Source organism: Gadus morhua, chromosome 2 (assembly GCF_902167405.1).
Source record: "Gadus morhua chromosome 2, gadMor3.0, whole genome shotgun sequence".
Lineage (NCBI taxonomy): Eukaryota > Metazoa > Chordata > Actinopteri > Gadiformes > Gadidae > Gadus > Gadus morhua.
The window spans coordinates 4,141,403-4,166,216 of record NC_044049.1 but is presented as its reverse complement, the minus strand read 5'-3'; the positions used below and the strand labels follow the sequence as shown (position 1 = coordinate 4,166,216).

At 48.7% G+C, this 24,814-nt stretch overlaps 1 protein-coding gene across 1 annotated transcript in view; it reads left to right on the top strand.

Annotated features, from left to right (window-relative positions):
* The window catches only part of grin2aa (glutamate receptor, ionotropic, N-methyl D-aspartate 2A, a), a 111,160-nt gene that overhangs the window by 46,616 nt on the left and 39,730 nt on the right, over positions 1 to 24,814 (top strand). The window contains exons 3-4 of the mRNA XM_030347046.1: positions 20,082 to 20,248; positions 22,994 to 23,428. Coding sequence (XP_030202906.1) covers positions 20,082 to 20,248; positions 22,994 to 23,428 — 602 coding nt within the window. The remainder of the gene's footprint in view (positions 1 to 20,081; positions 20,249 to 22,993; positions 23,429 to 24,814) is intronic.

The window sequence follows — 24,814 nt, the reverse complement described above, 5'->3', positions numbered from 1 at the left end:
GCGCACTCTGTGTTTCTTGGCAGTTCTTTCCGTTCTTCGCCGAGGCGCTCTTTCTATTTCCCCACCTCCTGCCGTGGGTGCTCTGAGACACACACGCGCAGAAATTGTTGTCCGTGTTCCGTGCGCGGTGTGACTGTAGCCTCGCCACCGCAACACTCCAAATCTCTCTCTCTCTCTCTCTCTCTCTCTCTCTCTCTCTCTCTCTCTCTCTCTCTCTCTCTCTCTCTCTCTCTCTCTCTCTCTCTCTCTCTCTCTCTCTCTCTCTCTCTCTCTCTCGCCCAGGTATACCCGCCGCGCGCACACACATTCACGCACAAACACCAGCACGTGCACTCCTCCCCCCTGCCCCCGCCCCCTTCGTGTCAACCAATCAAGCCGACCGACCGCAGTCACTTTCATCAGCTGGGGGAAAAGCCACAGCCTGTGACAGCACCGTGACAGCTCGCCGCCCGCGGCAACCCACATATGTCCATGCCAGAAAGCGGAGGCTAGCGCTGCAAAAAAAAGAATCTGTCTCTGTGTCGGCGGTGTGTGTCCCTCTGGCGGGCCAGGAGGCAGGGACCCTGGTAATGAAATGCGATCACCACATCCCGGATTGTAAGCGAACATTAAAAAAACCACGCACAGACAGACTCACGCACTGATGAAGATCTGGGCCCACACAGTCCCCACCCAGCCCGAATAATTGATGGTTGAAGTCTCGTGAACATCTGCCTGTGGGGCCGTCGAACGCCGCTGTTGGTCTCTGCGATTATGCATTTATTAGGCTTGTATAAGGAGCCCTGATGGACTCGGCCGATATCCGCTGGGCTCGTGAGAGCTGCCTCAGCCAGAGTGTCGACGAGATAAAAAGAATCGTCTCGCCTACCGAAACCCACCCCCCCCCCCCTTTGAAAAAAGGCGCAGTCCAATTGCTCAATGAAAATCCCTCTAGCTCAGATAAAGATGAATGATGATGAGAAGCTTATTTTCTTTTACCACCACGCAGCATTTAGCCTGTTCCTCAATCGGGGACTTGTTGTGCCGATTGTGGGCACAGCTCGGGCGTCACTCGACTCGCACGCGTCACATGGCGGCCTTGTCTGAAAGCCTCATCGGCCTGTCCTGAATTTGTATCGCTAGTTATTACACCCTGTTGTCACAAGGGCTTATCACCAAGGGAGGCCGCTGTCTTAATATTTAGCGTCCCCAGCCTCAGGCCGAGTCTCTTTTAAATTGATAACAATCGGTAAACAACCCACTGAGATAATAGCAGTTGGCAGCACTCTCATACAATGCCCTCCATGGACCGACTCTGTGCTCTCTACGAAGGCAGAGGTGCTGGGTGTTGAGGACTCGTTTCGCTGGGGGGGGGGGGGGGGGGGGGGGGAGAGGATTACATATGTCCAAGTGTGTCGTCCAGCTTCATCCACGGGGGAGACATGCTTAAACACGTATGCAGAGATACAAAACGACGGCATCGACCCCTAGATTAGTGCATGGGCCGCGCTCAAAATAGAAGCAGTAATTTAAGCCGCAAAGAAAACAAGCGGTGCTCATGCAACATTAATGATACCTAATAAAGCTCTCAACTTGGTCTCTCTCTCCGCTCGCCCGTGCAAACAAGACGCCACAAGGAACCGCTTGCACTGTGGCGTTTTTTCAATTCCCGGTTCTGCTCTGGAGAGCCCGCCGTGGTAAGCCAATTCTCCGACTCGCCAATTATTGATTTTGTCGCCGGATCCGATTGCAAAATTTGGCACGGTACATCTTGTGTGCAATTCTATCAGAGAGCACTGGCGCCCTTAAGCCGGGTGAGACCCTCGATATATTAAATGAATATCAGTCGTTCTTCTTGGCTGAGCAGCAATTGATTTCCGCACATGGGGCGTGGCATCACAAAACAGCCAATCACATGAAATAACTAAGTGACCCTCTCTGGCCAAATTCAAAAACATATTCTCCTGTGTTATATTTTAACAGCGCCGTTCTTTTATTTTATACTCAAAGGCTTTGATTGCTCCATCGATCGCTACTCTTTCCTTGGCCGCCGCCACTGCGATTCTTCAGACTGTGGTGAACCTTGTTTTCCCAGAACTGAAGCTCCTCCCCCTAGAGCTGATAGGTCCTCTCCTATTTTTGGGGCTTTCAACGTTCTGGAAAAGATGTGGACTTGTGAAATGATGATGGTCTCACGAGGCGAGGTGCTTCTAGCTGTCTGGATGCTGAGTGGCTCTTTGTCTGGTCTTCATTCGTAGTCAAGCTGCAACCCCCTGTTTGACCTTCTTTCTTTTCTACGTCTTCCCAAATAATAACTTAGAATTCTTTCAAGTGTCAAGTTTTTATTTCGCACCTTAAGGCACGGCATGCCCAGTTTTTGAAAGATTGCTGACTTGGATCAGGTTTTTCTTTGAAGGCATTCACCTGTCTGTGTTGCCCAGCGGTGAAATGGACAACAACAAAATATATAGTTAAGTGAGTATTATGGCGCCATACCAAATTATATAAAAGAATGAGAGCAGCACGATATTTGTCTACGTGGACTCCCATCCAAGACGCACACGGTACACCGACATGCAGATTGCTCCTTTTGTTTACCTGCCAACGTGGATTAGTACAGAAATGCCTTACAGGCGTTCCTGCGTGTTTGTATTTGTGCGTGACTCTGTGTGCGAGTCAGAGAGAGAGAGAGAGAGAGAGAGAGAGAGAGAGAGAGAGAGAGAGAGAGAGAGAGAGAGAGAGAGAGAGAGAGAGAGAGAGAGAGAGAGAGAGAGAGAGAGAGAGAGAGAGAGAGAGAGAGAGAGAGAGAGAGAGAGAGAGAGAGAGATGTTTATCTCATAACAAAGGGAAACCATGTTTTATTTCGGGCTACAGCCACAACACGGGACACTTTTTAACCATGGGATGTGGGGCCGTTGGCCGCGAGGATGCATTACAGAGCGTCGCGGCTTACTAGATAAGTGTGTTAGATACGCCAGGCTGTGTGCGTGTTTGTGTGTGAGCCACCGCTGTCTGAGAGTTAAACACAAGTCCCCGTACACATGGGAACCTCCCATGGATCAACTTTGTGAAAAATTCAGTGAAAAAGGATTCTCTTTACACACATGCACACATAAATACACACAAACACACTTACGTACACAAACATACATAAACACAAACAGACACACACACACGCACACATTTACATACACACAACGAACACACTCACACACACACACACAAGCCTCACATGCTCTTCCGTCACTGCCTGCTAGTGAAGCAGCAGGATGTTTACTGGAGACAGGAAGGCTGTGAGCCTCTCCGGGGCTGCCCTGTTAGGGGGATCCAGTGTGTGCGTGGCGTGCAAGCGTCTACGCTTTAGACGTCAATGCCTGCGTGTGCGTGTGGTCGGCGCGCGCGCGTGTGTGCGTGCGGTTTCCACAGAATGAATGCATACTCTGTATGTTGTGCACGTGTACGTGCATGTTTGTGTACTGGTTTGGATGTCATGGCAGATTTGCGTTGGGACGGCGGGCGCTGCAGACCACCGCATGCGAGGATGCATCGGGACAGGTGTGTCTCTCGGCCCGGACCCCGCCTCCCTGAGATGGAGGCGGGGGTTTGTGTGTTCAGGGCGGTGTCCTTGCCCTGGTTTGCGGAGGCGCGTGACTGAGCTGGAAGGGAGGGAGGGAAGGGGGAGAGAGAGAGAGAGAGAGAGAGAGAGAGAGAGAGAGAGAGAGAGAGAGAGAGAGAGAGAGAGAGAGAGAGAGAGAGAGAGAGAGAGAGAGAGAGAGAGAGAGAGAGAGAGAGATAGATCTGTTGGAGCCAATGAGGGACAAATTAAGTAAATGAGAGGAACCTTAAAAAAGCAAGTGGAGGTCGGAGGATTGAGAGGGGGTAGTAACGCTAAAGGGGGAACACAGACTAGAAAAATAAAGGAACGAAAAATGAAAAAGTTAGAGGTTGTATAAAGCATCCAAGGAAAGGGGAGAAAGGCAGATTCCTGTATGGCATGATGAAGACATTATGATGAACATTATGAGAAGCATTAACATGAGCGTTAAGATGAGCATTATGATGAGTGTTACAATGAGAGTTATGACGCGGGTTAAGATGATGCTTGATGAGAAGCCCGAAGAATATCATAATGAGTGTTATGATGACCGTTATTGCGAACTCAACATTCTTCTACTGTTTAGAGCGGGGTCGGACAAAGATGTAGGCCGGCCTTATTTTCTCCATAAAATAGGTCCGTTATTAATGAACGGAGCTCACCAACACCTACATGCTGACGTCTGTACAGCCAATCACTTCAAGGCCTCTGCTCCAGTGCCTCCCTCTACTTAGGTTTCTGCTGTCTTCTTGTCACCCAATGCTGCTTATTCGATATGGATTCATTCATTGAGCTGGTCTTTCGCTCTCTCTCTGTCACTCTCTCTCTATTTCTCTCTCTCTCTCGCTCGGTCTCTCTCGCTCTATTCTCATCTCTCTATTTCTCTCACTCTCTCCCTTTTCTCCTTCCTCCTCTTTCTGCCCATGGCTCAAAGTCCTAAGTCCAATTAGCCTATTCGAGCTTGCGAGGATGATGTGTGTGCATGTGCGTGTGTTTGTGTGCGTGTGTGTTTGTATGTGTGTGAGATGAGCATGAAATAGGATTTTAGATTGTCTACTCTAAGTCAATCGACTGCCTTGCATGAAAGGGGGTGGTAGATACATAAGCTGCAGGGCTCTTGGACAGATGGATGGATGGTCCATGGGGCTTTGATGCTATCCTATATGTACTTATATACGTAGAGTTTCTGTGTGTGGGTCTTAGAGTGTGTGTGTGTGTGTGTGTGTGTGTGTGTGTGTGTGTGTGTGTTGTGTTTGTGTTTGTGTGTGTGTGTGTCAGATTCGATTATCAGGCCTCATGTAACTCTAATAAAGACTTTGAATTTGATTTCAATTGTTTATCATACATTTGTTCTGCTGTCTCTCAACGCTAACCCTGTCACTCAAAACAGGCCGGGAAATATGCAGAGAGGAGAGCAGGCTTGGGAAATAAGCAGACAGGAGACGTATGCAGTGTTTCACAATGGGGAGACTTGTTATTGTCTCATCTTCAATGCCAGTCAGCCCGAGTCTTGAGTTCTTTGGGGTTGGTGTTGACACTCTCATCCCTGTTGGTCTTCTTTGCAAGTGGCTCCTTTCCAAAATGGACAAAATATAAATCCTCAACGGTCTAATATTTCAGGGTTCTTTCTGGTCTGGTCTGGTCTAGTCTGGCCTGGTCTCTGTACTAGTTCCTCAGACCTTCATTGTAACCTAAGAACCCAGAAGCTAGAAAGGGCAACATGGTCTTTACAATGGACTATACGGTCTCATCCATGAATATACAGCTCGTATGAACAGTCTCGAGAATCAATACTACAAATCTTGACCCGTGCGCTATTGGAAACCATCGATCCGGTCTGCCCTATTTGAGTTTTGATCCTCCAAAACCTTTGTCATGCCTTTGTCATGCAAGTAGCACAATGAACGCAAATACAAACGACGAATAAAAACGACGGCAGCCAAGTAGCGACAAAGTTCTTGACGGACGGTCGGATATGCTGATCGGGCTGATGGTAGGGGAGAGGGCGATGAAGTGGTCACATGAGGCACTCAAGCCCCTCTAAACGTGTTGGACAGGATCATGCCATGGTCACAGGGTTAGCCCTGGTTGTCTTTACAACTCTGACCGCCCTCCAGCACACTCACCCCCCCCCCCCCCCCCCCCCCCCCCCGCCCAGTGACACACACACACACACATATACACACAAACTCAAGGAGTGCTCCAGGGGGTTTTGCCGTCTCGGATTTCGAGTGGCATGATGGTATTGAGGGCAATGTATGGATAGATGGATTCATTGGTGGATGGATGGATGGATATCGGGGGCGGAGAACCAGGAACGGGAGATGGTGTGAGGGGAGATGTGTTCAGCCCCATTGTGTTGATTACGAGTCCTACTCTAACTGCTTCTGTTTTGAGGCCTAGTTCCGCTCAAGTGAATACCATGCATCCCCCTGGGTGGGACCTCAGTAGAAAATCTTCGTCGGTTTGAAGACTTATAAAGACATTTCAATGATAAGTGATGATAAATAAAACTCGCTGGTCAATATTCTACATCACTTAAGTTTACATTTTTTATTCTTGTAACTATTTATATCCTCTTGTTTTTATCGCTACAACCCCTCCCTTAAACACTGTGGTTTACGGTTCATCCGCCAAATGAGGGAAACTCGACTTTCAATTCCGCCATTGTGGATGCAATCGCCTGCAACTCATTTGTTTTCTGTGCAAACAAATCCAGTATAGGGCCACTAGGCATGGTGGAGTTATAGAATAGAGTTTGGCGCCCGTCCAAACATTGTGTAGCCTCAAATGACTGCAGTAGGCCTGACCCCAGGTCAGTAGCAGATAGAGACTGATGAACGGAGAAGTGTGGACAAAATGAAACAAGCGCTTATAACGAGAGACATATTTTGAGACATTATTGATGTGACACGCATACACACACGTCTAATACACGTCAACAAACATGAACACAGAGGTGACCATCAGTGCAAAGGTGATCAATACAATTGATCACCACTTAATTATGCCTTAAGCCTGATCCCTAACATCCAATCACACAATCAACTTCAATCAGTGTGTGTGTGTGTGTGTGTGTGTGTGTGTGTGTGTGTGTGTGTGTGTGTGTGTGTGTGTGTGTGTGTGTGTGTGTGTGTGTGTGTGTGTGTGTGTGTGTGTGTGTGTGTGTGTGTCCAGCTAATTAACAGTTCAGTGAGTTGCAGGAAGCTGGTGACATTGCTGTGTCAATGACAACCCATGCAAACAAACTGTCAAAAAAGAGTTTTCTGCTAACTGGCTAACAAGACCGAGAGAGAATAAGAGGGAGGCTATGGTTGGGGGGGGGGGGGGGGGGGTTGAGGGAGGGAGAGTGGGTGTCCGGGGCAGAGGGAGGAAGGGCTAAACGAACCACAGTGAGACGGGACAGATACAGAGAGAAGAGGAAGAAATGCGAGAGAGGATTTGGTCCCTAGCGAGGTCGTGTTTCATTCATACAATCGCGTCATGTATGTTGGCTCCTTGGCTGCTCGCTGCTAATATGCAGGTCATTTGTTCCCTGTATGTCTACGTCTGACCAAAAAGAGGAGACAGCAGCCACAAAATAATTCCTTAACGCTCCACATGGAACAGCTAGAACAGCTCCATGCCATTTGTCTTATTCAACTGTACAACAAAGTGGATTTCCACCATTTTTCCCAAATATTTCATTTGCTAAACATGGTATTAACCCTCAGCTATACTAATATTACTTAATCATCAGCTATACTGGTATTATTTAACCACCAGCTATACTGGTATTTACCATGGCACAATAAGATGACTTGTTTTCTTTGCACTTGTGTATGAATCTAGTGTGTAAACCAGTTATGTTGATATGTGTGTGAGAGAGAGGACCAATGAATGAAAGTGAGGACAAGAGAGAGAGGCCGCGACGGAGAATCACGGCTCTAGGCTCTTTCAGTTCTTTTCTGGCAATTACATTTTTAGGCCGATTGTTTGCTCTTTTTATATATGTGTGTGTGTGTGTGTGTGTGTGTGTGTGTGTGTGTGTGTGCGCGCGTGTGTGTGTCTGTCTTTAATGTGTTTATTTTCACACTTTCCCACAACATCAGTCATTTACCGCTGCCGCAATATAGATCCAAATGCATCCAATTGTATCAAAACAAATAAATCCATACGATTCATCCGTACAAACTCACTGCAACTCAACCATTGTCACATTGTGTTTTCTGAACAATGATGTCGTGCTGATCTCTTTCATTTGTTGATGTGATATATAAGGAAGATATATGTCATGTTGAGGTGCTGTTCTGGATTAATATGTAGTTGCTGCTATGAACATGGATGTGTGCACCGGCATACACACACACACACACACACACACACACACACACACACACACACACACACACACACACACACACACACACACACACACACACACACACACACACACACACACACACACACACACACACACACACACACACACAGACAGAGCAATTATGTTGGGGTTCTGCCCAAGCTGCTATTGATTGCACTCCCACACTGAATGGAGTAGTGCTGCAGTCTCAATATTTGTTATTATTGGATGGAATAATCTCCCCAATGGATTGGGGAGTCATCGTGTATGTGTGTGTGTGTGTGTGTGTGTGTGTGTGTGTATGTGTGTGTGCGTGTGTGCGTCTGTGTGTGTGAATATTATCGATAGCGGTCCTTGTAAGAAAAAGTCATCTGACATTTGAAATAGATACAAGCCTTTGTGAGTCTATGTCTCATTGAAGGTATGAACCACGACCAGCGTGTTTTATTTAAGTAGTCAACATACTAAGATGTCAAAGTGATCGTTCAGTGGGTGTCAGGAGGACACCTTGTCTTTGAGGAGACGATGAGCCATGCCACTAAGTGTCTGAGCGTAGTGTGTCCGTCGGAGACGATCACACCTGTTTCTCACTCTCACTTCGCGCGCACACTGCATTCCAAGAGCGAGAGAGAGCGAGGAGTGAGTGTCAGTCAGACCGCCCCCCCCCAGTGATGAGAGATCGCCTAATCGCCTTGACGACCACCAGACTTATGCAATGACGGGGAGTGATTATAGCCGGTGCGATCGCAGGATCTCCCCCATGGGAGTCTTTCAGTGGTGTTTGTAAGGGTGTAGGTGTAAGTGTGTGTGTGTGCGTCTGTGAATGTTCTTATCATATGTATCTGTATTGTATACCGCTGCATGTGGGATGATGTGTGGGGTTGGATATTAGGTTGTGAAGATAGAGAGGGTTGAAGTGTGGAAGAGGTTGGGGGGATTTGAGTGAAACCAAACCAAAAGGTATGATCATGTGTTTAAAAGTCTCTCTCTCTCTCTCTCTCTCTCTCTCTCTCTCTCTCTCTCTCTCTCTCTCTCTCTCTCTCTCTCTCTCTCTCTCTCTCTCTCTCTCTCTCTCTCTCTCTCTCTCTCTCTCTCTCTGACTGGTGTCTCTCTCTGACTGGTGTCTCTCTCTGACTGGTGTCTCTCTGACACTGTGACTGGTCTCTCGTGTCTCTCTGACACTGTGACTCCTGTCTCTCTGACACTGTGACTGGTGTCTCTCTGACACTGTGACTCCTGTCTCTCTGACACTGTGACTGGTGTCTCTCTGGCACTGTGACTGGTGTCTCTCTGGCACTGTGACTGGTCTCTCTGACACTGTGACTGGTGTCTCTGTGACACTGTGACTGGTGTCTCTGTGACACTGTGACTGGTTTCTCTGTGACACTGCGACTGGTGTCTCTCTGTGACACTGCGACTGGTGTCTCTCTGTGGCACTGTGACTGGTGTCTCTCTGGCACTGTGACTGGTGTCTCTCTGGCACTGTGACTGGTGTCTCTCTGACACTGTGACTGGTGTCTCTGTGACACTGTGACTCCTGTCTCTCTGACACTGTGACTCCTGTCTCTCTGACACTGTGACTGGTGTCTCTCTGACACTGTGACTGGTGTCTCTCTGACACTGTGACTGGTCTCTCTCTGAGTGCTGCTTGAGAAGGAGGCGTTCTAGTGTCGCCTCAGCAGTTCCCCCGCCAGCAAGCACAACACTTAAAGTTGCGCACACACACACACACACACACACACACACACACACACACACACACACACACACACACACACACACACACACACACACACACACACACACACACACACAGAGAGACTCACACTCGAAGGAAGAAGGGCACAAGTAACCGGGTAGAGTCAATGTGAGAGAGAGACAGATAAAAAGAGACGGGGAGAAAGAGAGACAGGATAGAAGAGTGGGAGGGGGGAGGAGTTTGGGAGGAGGAGGATGATGAGGAGCAGAGTGAGCAAGCAAGGGAGCTTAGTCAAAGCTTTACCCATCAAACTGTGTGTGTGTGTGTGTGTGTGTGTGTGTGTGTGTGTGTGTGTGTGTGTGTGTGTGTGTGTGTGTGTGTGTGTGTGTGTGTGTGTGTGTGTGTGTGTGTGTGTGTGTGTCATGTACCAATGTGAGGCTCTAATAGAATCCCAAATCTACAGATAAATAGATCCAACTCCCTCCCCCATATCTCCCACTTATCACACACACACACACACACATCACACACACACACACACACACACACACACACACACACACACACACACACACACACACACACACACACACACACACACATAACCCGGAGGGGGGGGGGGGTTGCGGGTGAACCAGAACATGCCGGCTGGGAACCAATATCCCACCACGCTCGCTTCCACACTTTCTCTGGCGGTTCTCGACTCGAATCGCCAGAAACACCAACCCTCTCCCCGCTATCATTCACTCGATTTGACATCAGCGATTTCCTGTCACCGGGACGGTCCCCCCCCCCCCCCCCCCACACGCCTCTGAGTCCTGGCTTGTGTCGGCTAACAAGCTACGCCACAGGCCATTAGCCCGCCGAGCGGGCCGGCTCAGCGCAGAGCTGCACCCCCTGGCACTGTTCAAGGTGGAGCCACCCGTAACGAGACCCGCTGACGGCGGCGGCCTCCTCCCCGGGCCCCTGCCCAGAGACCCAGAGCGCGCCAGCAGACCAGGTCCGGTCTCAGCGAGTGGGCCCTCTCGCTTCCTTCCGCGTCGTACTCGTTCCGAGCGGTCGTGTCGCTGCAGGAGCTGCGGATCTGTCAGTGCACGGTCGGCTGACAGGGACACGATACCGGCCAGCTCCTCGACGGGCTAAAGCATCCCGTCCCGAGTCGGACCCCGACGCTCTTAGACAAGGTGTCTGAATAGGTTTCTGGCTGCTGAAATAGACGCATTGAAATGCCCTTCGGAGAGCTCCGTCGACTGGAATGGGCCAATGAGTTCTCTTCATTAGAATATCTCCATAACAACCCAGGATACAAGGCAAGGCAAGGCAACTTTATATATATATATATACATTTTCATACACGAGGCAGACTCAAAGTGCTAACAAGGCCTAACTCTCGTCTTCCCCAAGTAGTTCTGCGATAGCATAGTTAGCTGTGCTGCTCCCAGGCGAGGAGAAAGAGGATATCCTTTTACTGTTGACCACCGTGCGGCCCCCCACATGTCAACCGCCACTAAAGATCGAAGGGTGTATCTCCGCTTCTTCGCCTCTTCCCTCCGTCCCTGTTCACGTATTGCAATCGTCATTGGGCGCACGGTGGCTGTCCGGCACAAAATAAGCGGATGCCGCCAGCCAGGTGAGGGCAGAAGAGGCGCGCCGGCCTGCAGACAGGTGCGCAGAGCTACAGCGTGTCCTCACCTGGATCTGTTGCCTGCTGGAGCAACAAGACGGATTCTCGCTGTAACCGGTGAAAAGGGAACAGGTTGCGTTAAAAATAGACCAGGCTGGCTGGGTGTTTAAGCTGCCGGCTGGTGGTGGTGTAGCTATCTGTTGATTATGTGTCTGCGATGAGGAGGAGACGGAACGAGCACAAAGCACTGGTGTTTGGAGGTAGACTCCACGGCTTGTGTGGAGTAGATGAGAGTTAGGGATGCGCTCAACACCCAGTTTACATGGCGGAATAATCGGTGGGTTGTATGAGAGAATAATCGATTATTCTGAAGCACAGACATTCTGATTTATGGACACCTTGCAGGTGCCCAATCTGTTAGAGATGTCCCTGTATCATGGTTACTTAGAACTAGATTCACATTGATTTAACGCACGCCGATCGTGAATAACGGCCCTGAACTTTCAAGTGGTTCAGAAGGACCATCTATCTTTGATGCAGAAATACTAAAAAGCCTGCACGCAGATGAACCAATAATCTATAAAATATGCCCATAAAAAGAAGATTTTACACAAAATTGTTGAAAGAAATTTGTTGCCATGAACTAATAATCAAAAAATACATTATTGTGACCAACCACTCATGATAACCTTGAGAATTGTAGCGAACGGTCTTGCAGTTTTAGGAAGGCACACAAACACCAACATACAAGTACACACACTCATGCATACACATACAGCAGCATTGACTCGTAGAAAGCAGATGTGAAACAAGAATCGTCGCCCGCCTGACACTGCGAGTGTTTTCGGTGCAGAACAAGTGGGGGGGGAGGGGGGGGGGGGGGGGGGGGGGAGGGACCTGCCCGGGGGGGGGGGGGGGGGGGTCACACTGGGAACACACAAAGAGAAGAGAGAAGAAAAGGCGGAGGCTGCTGATGGGGCAGGTGGGGTAAAGCCGTGCTAGGTAGGGGAGAGGAGAGTGTATTATGAGGAGTGCGGCGTGGAGTAATGCCGGCTGCCACTTCTCATTGTGCCTTCACATGGAGGGCGCTGAGTGGGAGGCCGGCCGGCTGTAATGGGATAAACACTGTACTGAGGAGGTGCAGGAGCAAGGGGGGGGGGGGGGGGGGGGGGGCACCTGCGGATTAGTGGGGTCATTTTTTTTTTTTTTCCTGCGGTCCGGAAGTCGTTGTCTAGATTTCCTGTGGTCTGCAGTTTCTGTTTATTGTGTGTTTGTTTGTGTGTGTGTGGTGCATTTGTGCAGGAGGGCAGGTGTGTGTGTATGCGTGTGTCCGTGGGCAGGTGTGTGTGTTGGCTAGTGTGTGTGTGTCTGTGTGTGTGTGTGTGTGTGTGTGTGTGTGTGTGTGTGTGTGTGTGTGTGTGTGTGTGTGTGTCTGTGTGTGTGTGTGTGTGTGTGTGTGTGTCTGTGTCTGCGGGAGTGGAATTGTTTGTATGTGCGTATGTGCGTGTGTGAGTTTGTCTATGGCTGGGCAGGTGTGTGCATAGTGTGGGTTTGCTTTTGCTTGTGCGCTAAACTTGTAGACTCTGTTAGGGATTTGTTACACTACAAGGGAAGGAAAGCTGAAACCATGACATCGATTGCCAGACAAAGCTGTTGACTTGTCGTGGTGTGGCAGTTTATTTCACGGTGAGGGTTAGCAATCAGCAAATACAATTGACGGCTTCAGATAGAGGTTTTTGCGGATTGGCCGGACTTACACAAAACATATTGGAGTGCAATACTATGTTTGGGAGATGTAGCTATGGCTTTGCAGTTTTCAAATAGTTAATTTGAAATATCAAGTGACTAATCACCCCTTCATTCATTCTGTAATTTCTATTATCAGATTTTTTTCTATTTCTGTTCGGAATGCAATGTCAAAGTCACGTGTTTAGGTGTGTGTGTGTGTGTGTGTGTGTGTGTGTGTGTGTGTGTGTGTGTGTGTGTGTGTGTGTGTGTGTGTGTGTGTGTGTGTGTGTGTGTGTGTGTGTGTGTGTGTGTGTGTGTCAGGGGGTAGTGTTTGTGTGTGAGTGGGTAGTGTGTGTTTTGTGTGTGTGTGGGGGTGTAGTGTGTGTGTGTGCTTGTGATATATCCTGTTTCCTGTTTGTGGCGTGTGTGCTGGTTGCTCATTAGAATAGAGAGACTCTCCATTAAACATCACATGTTGCTCGGGTAGCCTTTGGGAACATACACACACACTCCCACACACTCTTTCTTTCTCGCACACATACACACATACAGAAACACACACCACACACACTCAGGGTTTCGTGCCTTTTAAAAGATGCCCAAAAAATAGTCCATGTGCGTGCACATGACACAAATGCTGCCAGCCTCCATCTCACCTTTGCTTCACCTCCCTCTTCTTCTTCCCATCAGTCCAACGACAGCTCCTCCCCTCCTCAAGGGCTTTCCAGTTAATCCGCTATGTGTGCATTATCCAATCATCTCCCTGTTAGGACACCAACACCTCTAGAAAGAGGCGGAGCCGAAACGGAAATCAGCAAAGAAAAAAGGACACACAACAAATTAAAATAACAAGGGAAAAATTCACCATGTGATGCCAAGAAGACATTTCCCACAATGCATCTTGCCGGGTTCAGATCTAAGCCCACCCATGTACATAGGTCCCCTGTGGATCATTTTCATGTCACCCATTTTGATCTTTATTCTAACCAAATAGATGTGGTTCAAACGTGAAACCTGTAGGTACTGTTAATGAGCAGATCCAGTGGGAGCTCTCGTCAACCGCCCCAAAGTGTGGACAGGCATTGGTGAGCGCGTTCTGCCTTATGAAACAGGGGGTTTTAAATCGAGTTTCTAAAGCAGATACAGAATGTCTTTCTCTGGCGCCATGGTCTGAAGTCCGGGCGATGAAGTGAATGAAGTGGAAAGGACGACTGTGAGGGAGGCTAGAAGGTGGAGGCCAGGGAGAGGCAGAAGAATAACGCATCATATCTTTCTTTATCTCCTTTCCTATTATCTCTCGAGTGCTTTCATTCAGGGGTTTCTAGAAATGTTTCAATTTCCCAGTAATGATTTGGTTGGCCTTTGCATGTGTGTGAAGGGCACGTAGCTATTGCGTGTGTGTGTGTGTGTGTGTGTGTGTGTGTGTGTGTGTGTGTGTGTGTGTGTGTGTGTGTGTGTGTGTGTGTGTGTGTGTGTGTGTGTGTGTGTGTGTGTGTGTGTGTACATGCAGTGTTCAATACGCCCCTATCGGGAATCTCTAGCTCTCCAGATGACTGCAATATGAACGCTGGCCTTGGCTACAATCCGACTGAGGTATTTGTTTTCTGTCATCAGGGTTCTTTTATTCACAGGTGTGTTTCTATTTATCCTCTCCTTGATTGTCCTTCACGCTCGTGTCCGTGGTCGTTGGACTGTCACCTTGCCCTGTCCACAATCCTCTTTCTGTCAGCGCTCTCTCTCTCTCTCTCTCTCTCTCTCTCTCTCTCTCTCTCTCTCTCTCTCTCTCTCTCTCTCTCTCTCTCTCTCTCTCTCTCTCTCTCTCTCTCTCTCTCTCTCTCTCTCTCTCTCTACATCTCTCTCTCTCTACATCTCTCTCTCTCTCTCTCTCTCTCTCTCTCTCTCTACATCTCTCTCTCTCTCTCTCTCTCTACATCTCTCTCTCTACATCTCTCTCTCTACATCTCTCTCTCTACATCTCTCTCTCTCTCTCTCTCTCTCTCTCTCTCTCTCTCTGTGTGTGCCCATGACTGCAAGTGACCCATCTGCGATGCCAAGAGGGACATTAGGGTGTTTCCCTTAGGCGCCGTGTGTGTGTGTGTGTGTGTGTGACTTCTCCCTGGGCAGTCGCCCGTCCTCCCGGCCAATGAAATGCAGCCAATTATCCCGCAGGCCTCACTGGCAGCCAATCAAGTGGAAGTGGAAGAGCTTATAGGGACGAGGACTAGCTGCAGCTCTCACAGAACACGAAGCCCTCTTGTTAAGGGGGAGCAGAGTCAACATGGACGCCCTCCCCATACAATGCTCTCTTGTTGTCATATTGATGTGGAGTGTGTGTAGTTGGATGGGAAGAGTAGCTCAGATGAGGGGCCGGTAACGGTAGTGAGGGATTACTCTCGCTGTCTCTCTGTCTCTGTCTCTCTTCCTGTCTCTCTGGTTTCCTCTTGCTCTGGCTTTCTCTCCCTCCCGCTCTCTCTGTTTATCTCATTATCACACACCCTGTCTCTCTGTCTCTCTTCCTGTCTCTCCGGCTCTCTCTCTCTCCATCCCTCTATCTCTCTCTCCCGTCTCTCTTTCCCTGTATCTCCCTGTCTCTGTCTCTCTTCTGGCACTCTCTCTCTCTCTCTCTCTCTCTCTCTCTCTCTCTCTCTCTCTCTCTCTCTCTCTCTCTCTCTCTCTCTCTCTCTCTCTCTCTCTCTCTCTCTCTCTCATAGACTCTCTGCCTCTCACCCATGCCCTCACTCTAACTCTCTCGTCCGCTTGTTGGCATCTGCCTTCTGTGTGGGCCTATGGGTGTCAAACACTCTGACCCCATCTGGGAGGCCGCTGATGGCTCACAGATGTAACCGTGCACTGCAGCTGGGAAGCACAATAGTGTTTTTCTGTTACTTCTCTGTAAGTGAATCGCTCACTGCCCTGACACCGACACCTGGATCACCTCACGTACACACACATGATGAAGATGAATGGTCCGATTGAGTCCTGCATGCGGTGTGAGAGAGAGGGCGGGTGGGAGAGAGAGGGCGAGTGGGAGAGAGAGGGCGAGTGGGAGAGAGAGAGAGAGAGCAAGCGCATTAGGACTTAAAACGTGTGACTGATGTCTTTCATTTAGAGCATTTGCATAACTCTGTAATCCTATCATCTGTAAATTATTTTCATATTATAAATAACGTCATTTTCAGCATTTAAATTAGAGAATTACGAGACTCAACATTGTCATGTGCTGTTGGTTGGGGTGGATAATCCAAGGTGTGAAAGACAGAGGCGTATCAAAACTGAATCAGAATAGATGGCAACAAATATGTAATATCTTATGAAACTAAAATGCAGAAATGATGTAGATGGGCAGAGGAGGAAAGGAGCAGAGCTGCCGGAGACAGTACATGAAGCGAGGAAAAGGTGAACGGAAAACCACTCAGGCTAGTAAATATACGTGATAACCGCAGTATGAGTACAATGATGACCTTTCCCATTGATGAATGGCCATTACAAAATCTAACTGTCTGCTATTTAAACTGAATAATAAAAATAAGAAAATTGCTTCAAGGAAATAAATCTCTTAATAGCGCATTTTGTATCCTCTCTCTAAAGAATAGGCTTCTTTATGAAATTGCACAAAAGACTTCCAAATGGGTTGAATCAATGTCATGAGGTCACGCCTAAGTGGAGGTGCAATGCTAATCACGACTCTCGGAGTGAACTGAGAGGATAATCACAACGTGATGTGATTATCATGATCCGGGATGCTGTGACTGTTTTGATTCGTAATGGTGCATTATTACTGCAGGCTAATGAGGACCGACCCCCTCCAAGACCCCCCCTGGAGCAGCAGCCCCTGGCGGAAGGACAGGCCCTGATTAGGGGAGATGGGGAGTGGGCGAGACAGGGCCACGATGGAAGAGAGAGAGAGAGAGAGAGAGAGAGAGAGAGAGAGAGAGAGAGAGAGAGAGAGAGAGAGAGAGAGAGAGAGAGAGAGAGAGAGAGAGAGAGAGAGAGAGAGAGAGAGAGAGAGAGAGAGAGAGAGAGAGAGAGAGAGAGAGATCTAAAACAAAGAAGAGATGTGGTACAGAGAGAGAGGGCGGGGGCTAACCAGTCAGAGTGGGTGAGATGGAGAGAGGCGGTTGATGATGCCAGACTTATTAAAGAAGAAGGAGTGAGTGGGAGATGAGATGGAGGGAGGGAAGGTGGGAGGGGGCTGGGAGAGGGAGATAGAGATGAGGAGAGAGGGAGAAGAGATTGGAAGTAAGGGGCATGAATGATGTTGTTTAGTCAACGTTTTCCCCCCTGAGGTTTTCTTTTGCTTGTTAAAAAGTCCTGACAGAGAAACCGCCATAATCACACCACGCACGCACAAAAATCGGTGTGTGTGCGTGTGTGTGTGTATGTGTGTGTGTGCGTGCGTGCGTGTGTTGCCGCATATCCTATCCGTGTTCAATAAGCCAAGAATTGATAATGTTTTTGCAGAAACAACCCTGCCTGCCGGCCTGAGCATCAGACATCCCGATGCTAATTCTCAGAGTCCCATCCACAGAGAAGCCTCTGTAGATCTATCACTTGGCCATGTGGTCTCAGCGTTAAAGCCCAGCCTCGTGTTCCCGGCACAACGTTGTGCCATCGTACGGATGACTCCATGTAGGCCTACACTCCACCAACAGGAGGTTGCGAGGGCCGATTAACATTTACCAACGCGTCCCTCTGCCTCCCCTGCTGTCTCCCTAACGACCCTGGCATTAACACATCACCAAAAGGCCGGTGACACCAGGAAATAGAACCCTGCGGGGTTTTTTTTTCCTCTTTTAGTTGTTGTGGAAAATTACAAAATGTGTCCAGGGTTCAGATGGGCCGTTGATAGTGTGAGTCTCCCGAGGCCACGGAGGATGGCTGCCAGGACTCACAGCTTTTTGTGTTCCTCTGGAGGGAACCGCAGTCTATCGGCTCAGCTCGGAACGACAATCGCCACATGTGTGGATGACATCAATTACCTTGTGAGGGTCGCGGGCGTCTCCGCGTGCGCGTGTCTTGAGTGTTTGAGTGTGGTGTGTGTGTGGGTATTTTTTGGAGTGTGTGTGTGTGTGTGTGCTGTCAAATCGGATGCTGCTGGATGCTATCGGAAGAAGAGGATATGAGGACGACTATTTATAGCCCACCACACAATCCCTAACTTCTCGACTCATACATGGTCATGTGTGTAAGTGGCCAGGTGTGTGTGCTTATTTGTGTGTGTGTGTGTGTGTGTGTGTGTGTGTGTGTGTGTGTGTGTGTGTGTGTGTGTGTGTGTGTGTGTGTGTGTGTGTGTGTGTGTGTGTGTGTGTGTGTGTGTGTGTGTGGATCGGCGTTCTGGGTGGGTGGCTGTGTGAGAGTGGTGGAGGGGAGAGCAGACCAGGCTGAGGGTGAGGGTGGCGGTGGGAGTAAAGCACAGAGACAGACTGCAGTGTTCCAGTGGGATAAGCTGCGATGCCATTGGCTGTTTCTCTAACATGACAGGCTTCAGGCACCCGGGACCACATCACCCTCCCACTGTGTTGATCAGCTCATTGTCTGTCTGTCTGTCTGTCTGCCTGCCTGCCTGCCTGCTAAGGAAGCCGTGAGCCAAGTTTAGTATCAAGTTGCCACGGTGACGGGGTAACTAACCCTTAAGAGATACTCAGAGAAGGATCCCACTATATACCCCCGCCCCATTTGCCCATTACAGCTGTTTTCACAGACACACACTGACAAACACACGCACACACACACACATACACACACACACACACACACATACACATACACATACACATGCAGATACACACAGACACCAGCACACATATACAAATAATACATGAAGGCAGAGAGATAACCTTAAAGAATCAGTGTTATCCACCAATATGTTGTGTAAGTATGTATGTATGTATATTGTGGATGTGCACATTATGGAGCGAGACGGCAGGGAGGGAACATTGGGTCGGAAGATGTTACAGCAGCACCGCGGTACGCTTTGAAACCGACCCTGCTCCTAGCCAGCTTTGTTTGCTCTCTAATCTCATTCTCTCATTGCTCTCTTTTCATTGTCTTCCCCTTCTCTCCGCTTCCCTCTGGTATCATGCAGCAGCATTTCAGGGCACAGGCCCACGCGGCTTTCACTGCTCGGTGGCATTTTTAGCTACGCTAGAGTATCACTGTTTCACTGCGCAAGTTGGTAAAGGTTAAGCCGTGTTTGTGCTTCTGCCCTTTCAATCGAGCGGCCACGTGTGTTGTACATACACAGATGCGTGTGTGTGCTCGCATGCACGCGTGCCCACGCACAAATATACGCACGCGCACGCATAGCAGAGCAATCCTCGCAGTCCTAAGGACTCCCGAGTACTTTGTGTGCATCCTTTTGGGGTGAAGCCGGACATATTTTTCTCCCGACTCTAACTTACAACACCGTATAATGGGTCATCTTAAGAATGAATCCTCGCGAGTAATGAAATTGGCCTTAATCAGTCAGAATTCAAATGGGATTGGTTGCATTTCACCCGCCTGTAATAGTGGCTCTCGTGTGCGGTCCAAATGCCCATCGTGCCTTGGCCATATTGAGCGTGGCAAATGATCCTGAGTCACATTTAATAGAGTGGGCTGGAGTGAATGGAACCGGCGTTCGCCAGAGAGCCGATCCGCGTGGTTCTCACTGCGTAGTCTGCGCTGCTCCCATCCAATTTGGGCCTAATTGAATTTTCTCTTGTGCTCCGATCCATGTATCTTCCTCTCTGTGCAAAGCTTATTACTCTTGGTCCTGTGTGTGTGAGTTTGTGTGTGTGTGTGTGTGTGTGTGTGTGTGTGTGTGTGTGTGTGTGTGTGTGTGTGTGTGTGTGTATGTGTGTGTATCAAGGTTGTTAATGCGGTGCTGCCTTATTAGATGTGACTTAATTCCTGACATGATGTCACATTCAGTGTTGCGTATTGATGCTTTCTGGTTCTGGTGTCTCTTTCGCTTACTTTCCGTTCATGGATTCAGAGATTAGTTGTGTGTCATCATTGTGAGTGTTACGCTCTGGGTGAACTTGGATTGTGCCTCCTCATCTGATCTGACTTGACTTAAACTCACTCTCTCTCTCTCTCTCTCTCTCTCGCGCTCTCGCTCTCGCTCTCTCAGGATGACAAGTCGACGTTCTTCCAGTTTGGTGCCTCCATCCAGCAGGAGGCGCTGCTGATGCTCAACATCATGGAGGAGTACGACTGGCACATCTTCTCCATCGTCACCTCCAAGTTCCCCGGCTACCAGGAGTTCATCAACATCCTCAAGACCACGGTGGACAACAGGTCAGCTCAGTGCTCACCCTAAACCTCCCCCTTTATCTGGGACCGAGCCATCGGCAGCGTCCTGCATGTGTGACGTCTTCGAGAGGCTTCCTCTCAAATCCGTACGATCCGTGGTATTCGGACGAGCAGAAATCCCTTCGCCGCATCGCTCAGCAGAAAATTATTCGTTGACATGTTTATATTTAGCTCTCGTGTCTTCATGTGTCACTGAGAAGAGCCATGCAATGAATAACAACTGTACAATAAACCAACGAAAGGGGCAAGAGTCTGAGACATTCCTCCGTGGAATGCAAATGTCCAATAATACTTGAATATTCATCAGAGCACCACACCGGCCAAAGGGAGACAATGCTAGTGGATCAATCAGAGCGATCAACCAATTTAAACCAGGACCAACATCCGTTTGTGTCTGTGATCAGGAACAGCCAGGTGATCGATGGCCAAAGCTTTCCCGAACGCTCGCCGGATATGACTCCGTAGTCCATGCTTGATCTCCCCCAAAACGAGTCCCCGAACCCCGGAGTAAAAAAGAACACACGTTCACAAAGGGAAAAGCCAGATTGGTATGGAACGCACCCGCTCGCATGGAAGCTGACAGTTAGCAGTTTAACCTCACCTTAAATGGTTCAGGAACCATAAGTAATACGATTACCGAGATGAAAACATTAAGGGAAAGTACTGAAGTGGGTCACATGCACTTGTGGGAGCAGCTCACCATGGCAAGCGTTGCCTAATGACTGGGTGAAGGAGTAACAAAAGGCCTTTACGGGGTGGTGCTCCGGACAGAAGGCTGACTGCCTGGTCTATTTGTAGAGGGTTCTCTCTTCTCATTGGTTGACAGACGACTGACTAATACGGTTACAGTGTCAACAAACTTTTCCCTTTCACATAAGTTGCTAATTTAAATAATATTCCACATATTTTGCAATATGTAGGGCAATATGTATTCTGAATGAAAATAGCTTTTAGTTAGGCCTTTTCTTATTACCTCAGATTTATTATCCAGAGATAACAGACTAAATGAAGTCCAAAAACAAAACGAGAACAAAAGGGACTGACGTCCCTGACTAATATTTTGTAAGCTCAAAAGAGTTTTTAGCTTTAGTTGTAACATGTCACTTTGGAAGGCTCTATCACTATTAGCTGGCTTGAAGACATTCTCTGTACTTTCTTCATAGTTTGTCGTTGTTTCTTCTCTTTGTGATGACGGCACCACCATCTCGCCAAAGAGAAAATGTTCTCTCCCATCAGAGAGGACATGTCTCTTTAATACGATTAATAGGATCATTTTGATTGTTATTTTCTACAGATGAATAGTTCAATATCTCGCTATGCTATCTGTTCATATGAGCGTTTTGTTAAAGTGATCACCAGGAAATAAAATTTTATAGTTGTTGCATTGGAATGGGCACTAGACACTTGGAAAATATTTTTCTCATAAAGTGTTGCTCCGATAAAGTACAGATATCTGTCCAGGACAAGAAATATAAGTATTTTTGTTTGCTGATAATTGTTTAAACCCATAGGATACCATGGCAACCCACTTGCACAGGTGTGACTCGATACCTATTTCTCTTCGCACCAAAATAATCTTTCATGGCATATGTGATTAAAACAGTCAATTTGATCGTTGCAAACCTCCCAAGGAAAGAAGCAGAGAAAATATTGAGACCACTTGGTTCTTTCTTCACTAGTATTTCTGGCCCAAACGCGCCCCCTCACCGAGTTATATTAAGGACAGCGCTGTATTCTTACATAAAAAAAGGCCCTGAATCCTAATAGTTTCACGGCACTAATGTTTCATGGGGTAGAGCCCTGTCTCCCTGAACATGCAATTGGAAAATCTGAGCAGCTTTTAGCAATCAAACGACTGCGCAGAAGCCACTGAACCCTGGGCACTAGTTCTGGCTTGTTGTGTTAAAACATTCATTTTGACCTTTTTGTTCCCTTATTTTTTCCTCACTGCCTCATCTGGGTTAGCATGCTAAACATCATGGCCCATTAGGCCCTAATGTGATCGTTCTATCAAACCCCCCAGACGATAAAACTACACTAACGCATCCTGTATTAACACTCCATCTCCTTTCTGAAAAATTGCAGCTCCTGCAGTTGTAGATAATTGGCAGATGGTATATTCTTATCGATGGCACTGTCGCTCTACCTTCCATACCATTTATAACAGTGTAGCGTCTGATTCTAATATGTCCTTCACGTCTCCAGACACGCAGCGTATAGAATTAGCCATATCATTTGTGAGTGAGTTGAGATTCTGGTTCGCAATCCAATCAGCGGTCTTTTGTTGTTAGACCGAGTTGATCGGCGCCAGCTTGATGATGAAACGCGTGTTTAACACCCTCCCTTTAACGGCATGTTTGTTCAACAGGGAAAGCTTTCCGCAGGGACTCTCGTGAAACACGTCATGCCTGCGCTTACTTAGTGATTGGTTAGGGAGGCCCTAGGCGAGAGGAAACCCCCGGTCTCACTAAAACAAATACGAGAAAACATCCACAAATCGGTTCCCCTCGCTACTATCTTCAGACCAGACGTAGCGGAGTCCAAAAGACGTATCCCTCACAGAATTCAGTGTGCTCATCATCACCCCATTACAGTGTAAACGTGTACCACCTCACCGTCTGCAGAATAGACGGTCAAAGGTCTCCCCCCCCCCGTTCACCCCCCTCTGTGTCTCCCTCCCCCCCGTTCACCCCCCTCTGTGTCTCCCTCCCCCCCCCCCCCCTTGCCCAGCTTCGTGGGCTGGGACCTTCAGAACATCATCACCCTGGACGCCGTGGAGGAGGACAGTCGCTCGCAGATCATGCTGAAGAAGGTGCAGTCGCCCGTGGTGCTGCTGTACTGCTCCAAGGACGAGGCTCTCTACATCCTGGAGGAGGCGCGCTCCCTGGGCCTGACGGGCTTCGGCTACATCTGGATCGTGCCCTCGCTCACCACCGGCAACCCCGAGGTCACGCCCGAGGAGTTCCCGTCGGGCATGATCTCGGTGTCCTACGACGACTGGGACTACCCCCTGGAGGCGCGCGTCCGGGACGGCCTGGGCGTCATCGCGTCGGCCGCCGCCGCCATGCTGGCCGAGTACGGAGACGTGCCCGAGACGCGCACTTCCTGCTACGCCCCCCAGGGGGAGAAGCCCGGGAGCAAGCTGCCCCCCAGCGCCCTGCACAAGTAAGGAGAGACCACGCCCCAGTGGGGGGGGTGTGTGTGTGTGTGTGTGTGTGTGTGTGTGTGTGTGTGTGTGTGTGTGTGTGTGGGGGGCGGGGGGGGATGGGCTGGGTTTTTTGTGTGTGTTGGGGTGGGCGTGTGTGTGTGTGTGTGTGTGTGTGTGTGTGTGTGTGTGTGTGTGTGTGTGTGTGTGTGTGTGTGTGTGTGTGTGTGTGTGTGTGTGTGTGTGTGTGTGAGAGTGAATGAGTGGAAGACAGTGACAGAGTGTGTGATTGATTTCCCATGGCGTAACCTAATGCTTAAAGGGGATGTAGGTACGATTTAAGATATATTATTTATACCTTATATTTAAAAGACAGCCATTTGTCAGATATTAATGAGTGCAGTGCTCTGTGAGAGACTCTGTTTCTAGTGGCCTCGGCTTGCCTATGTATGAGACCATTTTGATTTAAGACAGCTCCTAGCAGATTTCTGACCAATCATGGTCATCGATTCCCCAGATTATTTCGGGGGGGGGGGGGGGATCCATAATATATTTGGTTGTTTAGTATCAAAATCTAGAATCTTGAATCTTGCCTTCAGCCACTTTAAGTTGCTCATTTACTTTGAGTCCTCCTCCTATTTAATTCCAAACGAGTCTTGACTCGAGACGCGGACTCGAGCCACATGCTGATGCCCTCTGTGTGTTTCCCGCGTCGATAAATCCTGATGGATGCTCGGACGCTCGCCGTAAAGAACAAAATACGTAGGCGGGGGAATTAAACAGACAGGTTGTATCTTGATTGAACGTGGCGCCCCTATGGCACAGAGTTCGATTCTTGGAAGTGTTGTGATGACCAACAGGTCTCTGTGTTTTGGCTCTCCTCTGATGTAGCTCATTAATTGCCCTTGGAATCCCCCGTTCCGCGCCGTCCACTTGACGTGTGAGGGTCTCTGTTCTCACTTTCTCCACCATCGGTTTTCAGATTAGCGAGTTAATCATGTCGCCACGACGGAACGCAAACCGCACTAAGAGATTTCACAAGCTGAATATAAATGTGATATAATTAGGAAACATTAATATATCAAAAAAAAAACTTGTTTCTATAACAATGTTAATTTCACGGTGCTTCAAGCCGATACAGGAAACTGCATACAGTGATCTAGCTCTGGCTGCACTCGCCACTGAAAAGCTGTCTTTTTTTATCTGTGGTGGCCCACGTAATGGCCGTGATGGTGGTGCAGGTTATTGTCTAGGTGATGGCCCAGGTGATGCCACGTCATGTATCTGGGCCAGATATGGGCCACCCAGGTGATGGCCCAGGTGATGTGTGGCCACAGATGTCTCCGTTCTGTGTGATAGAGGTGGGCCAATCCGGATTCAAAGCCAGCCCAGGACATAACCATACC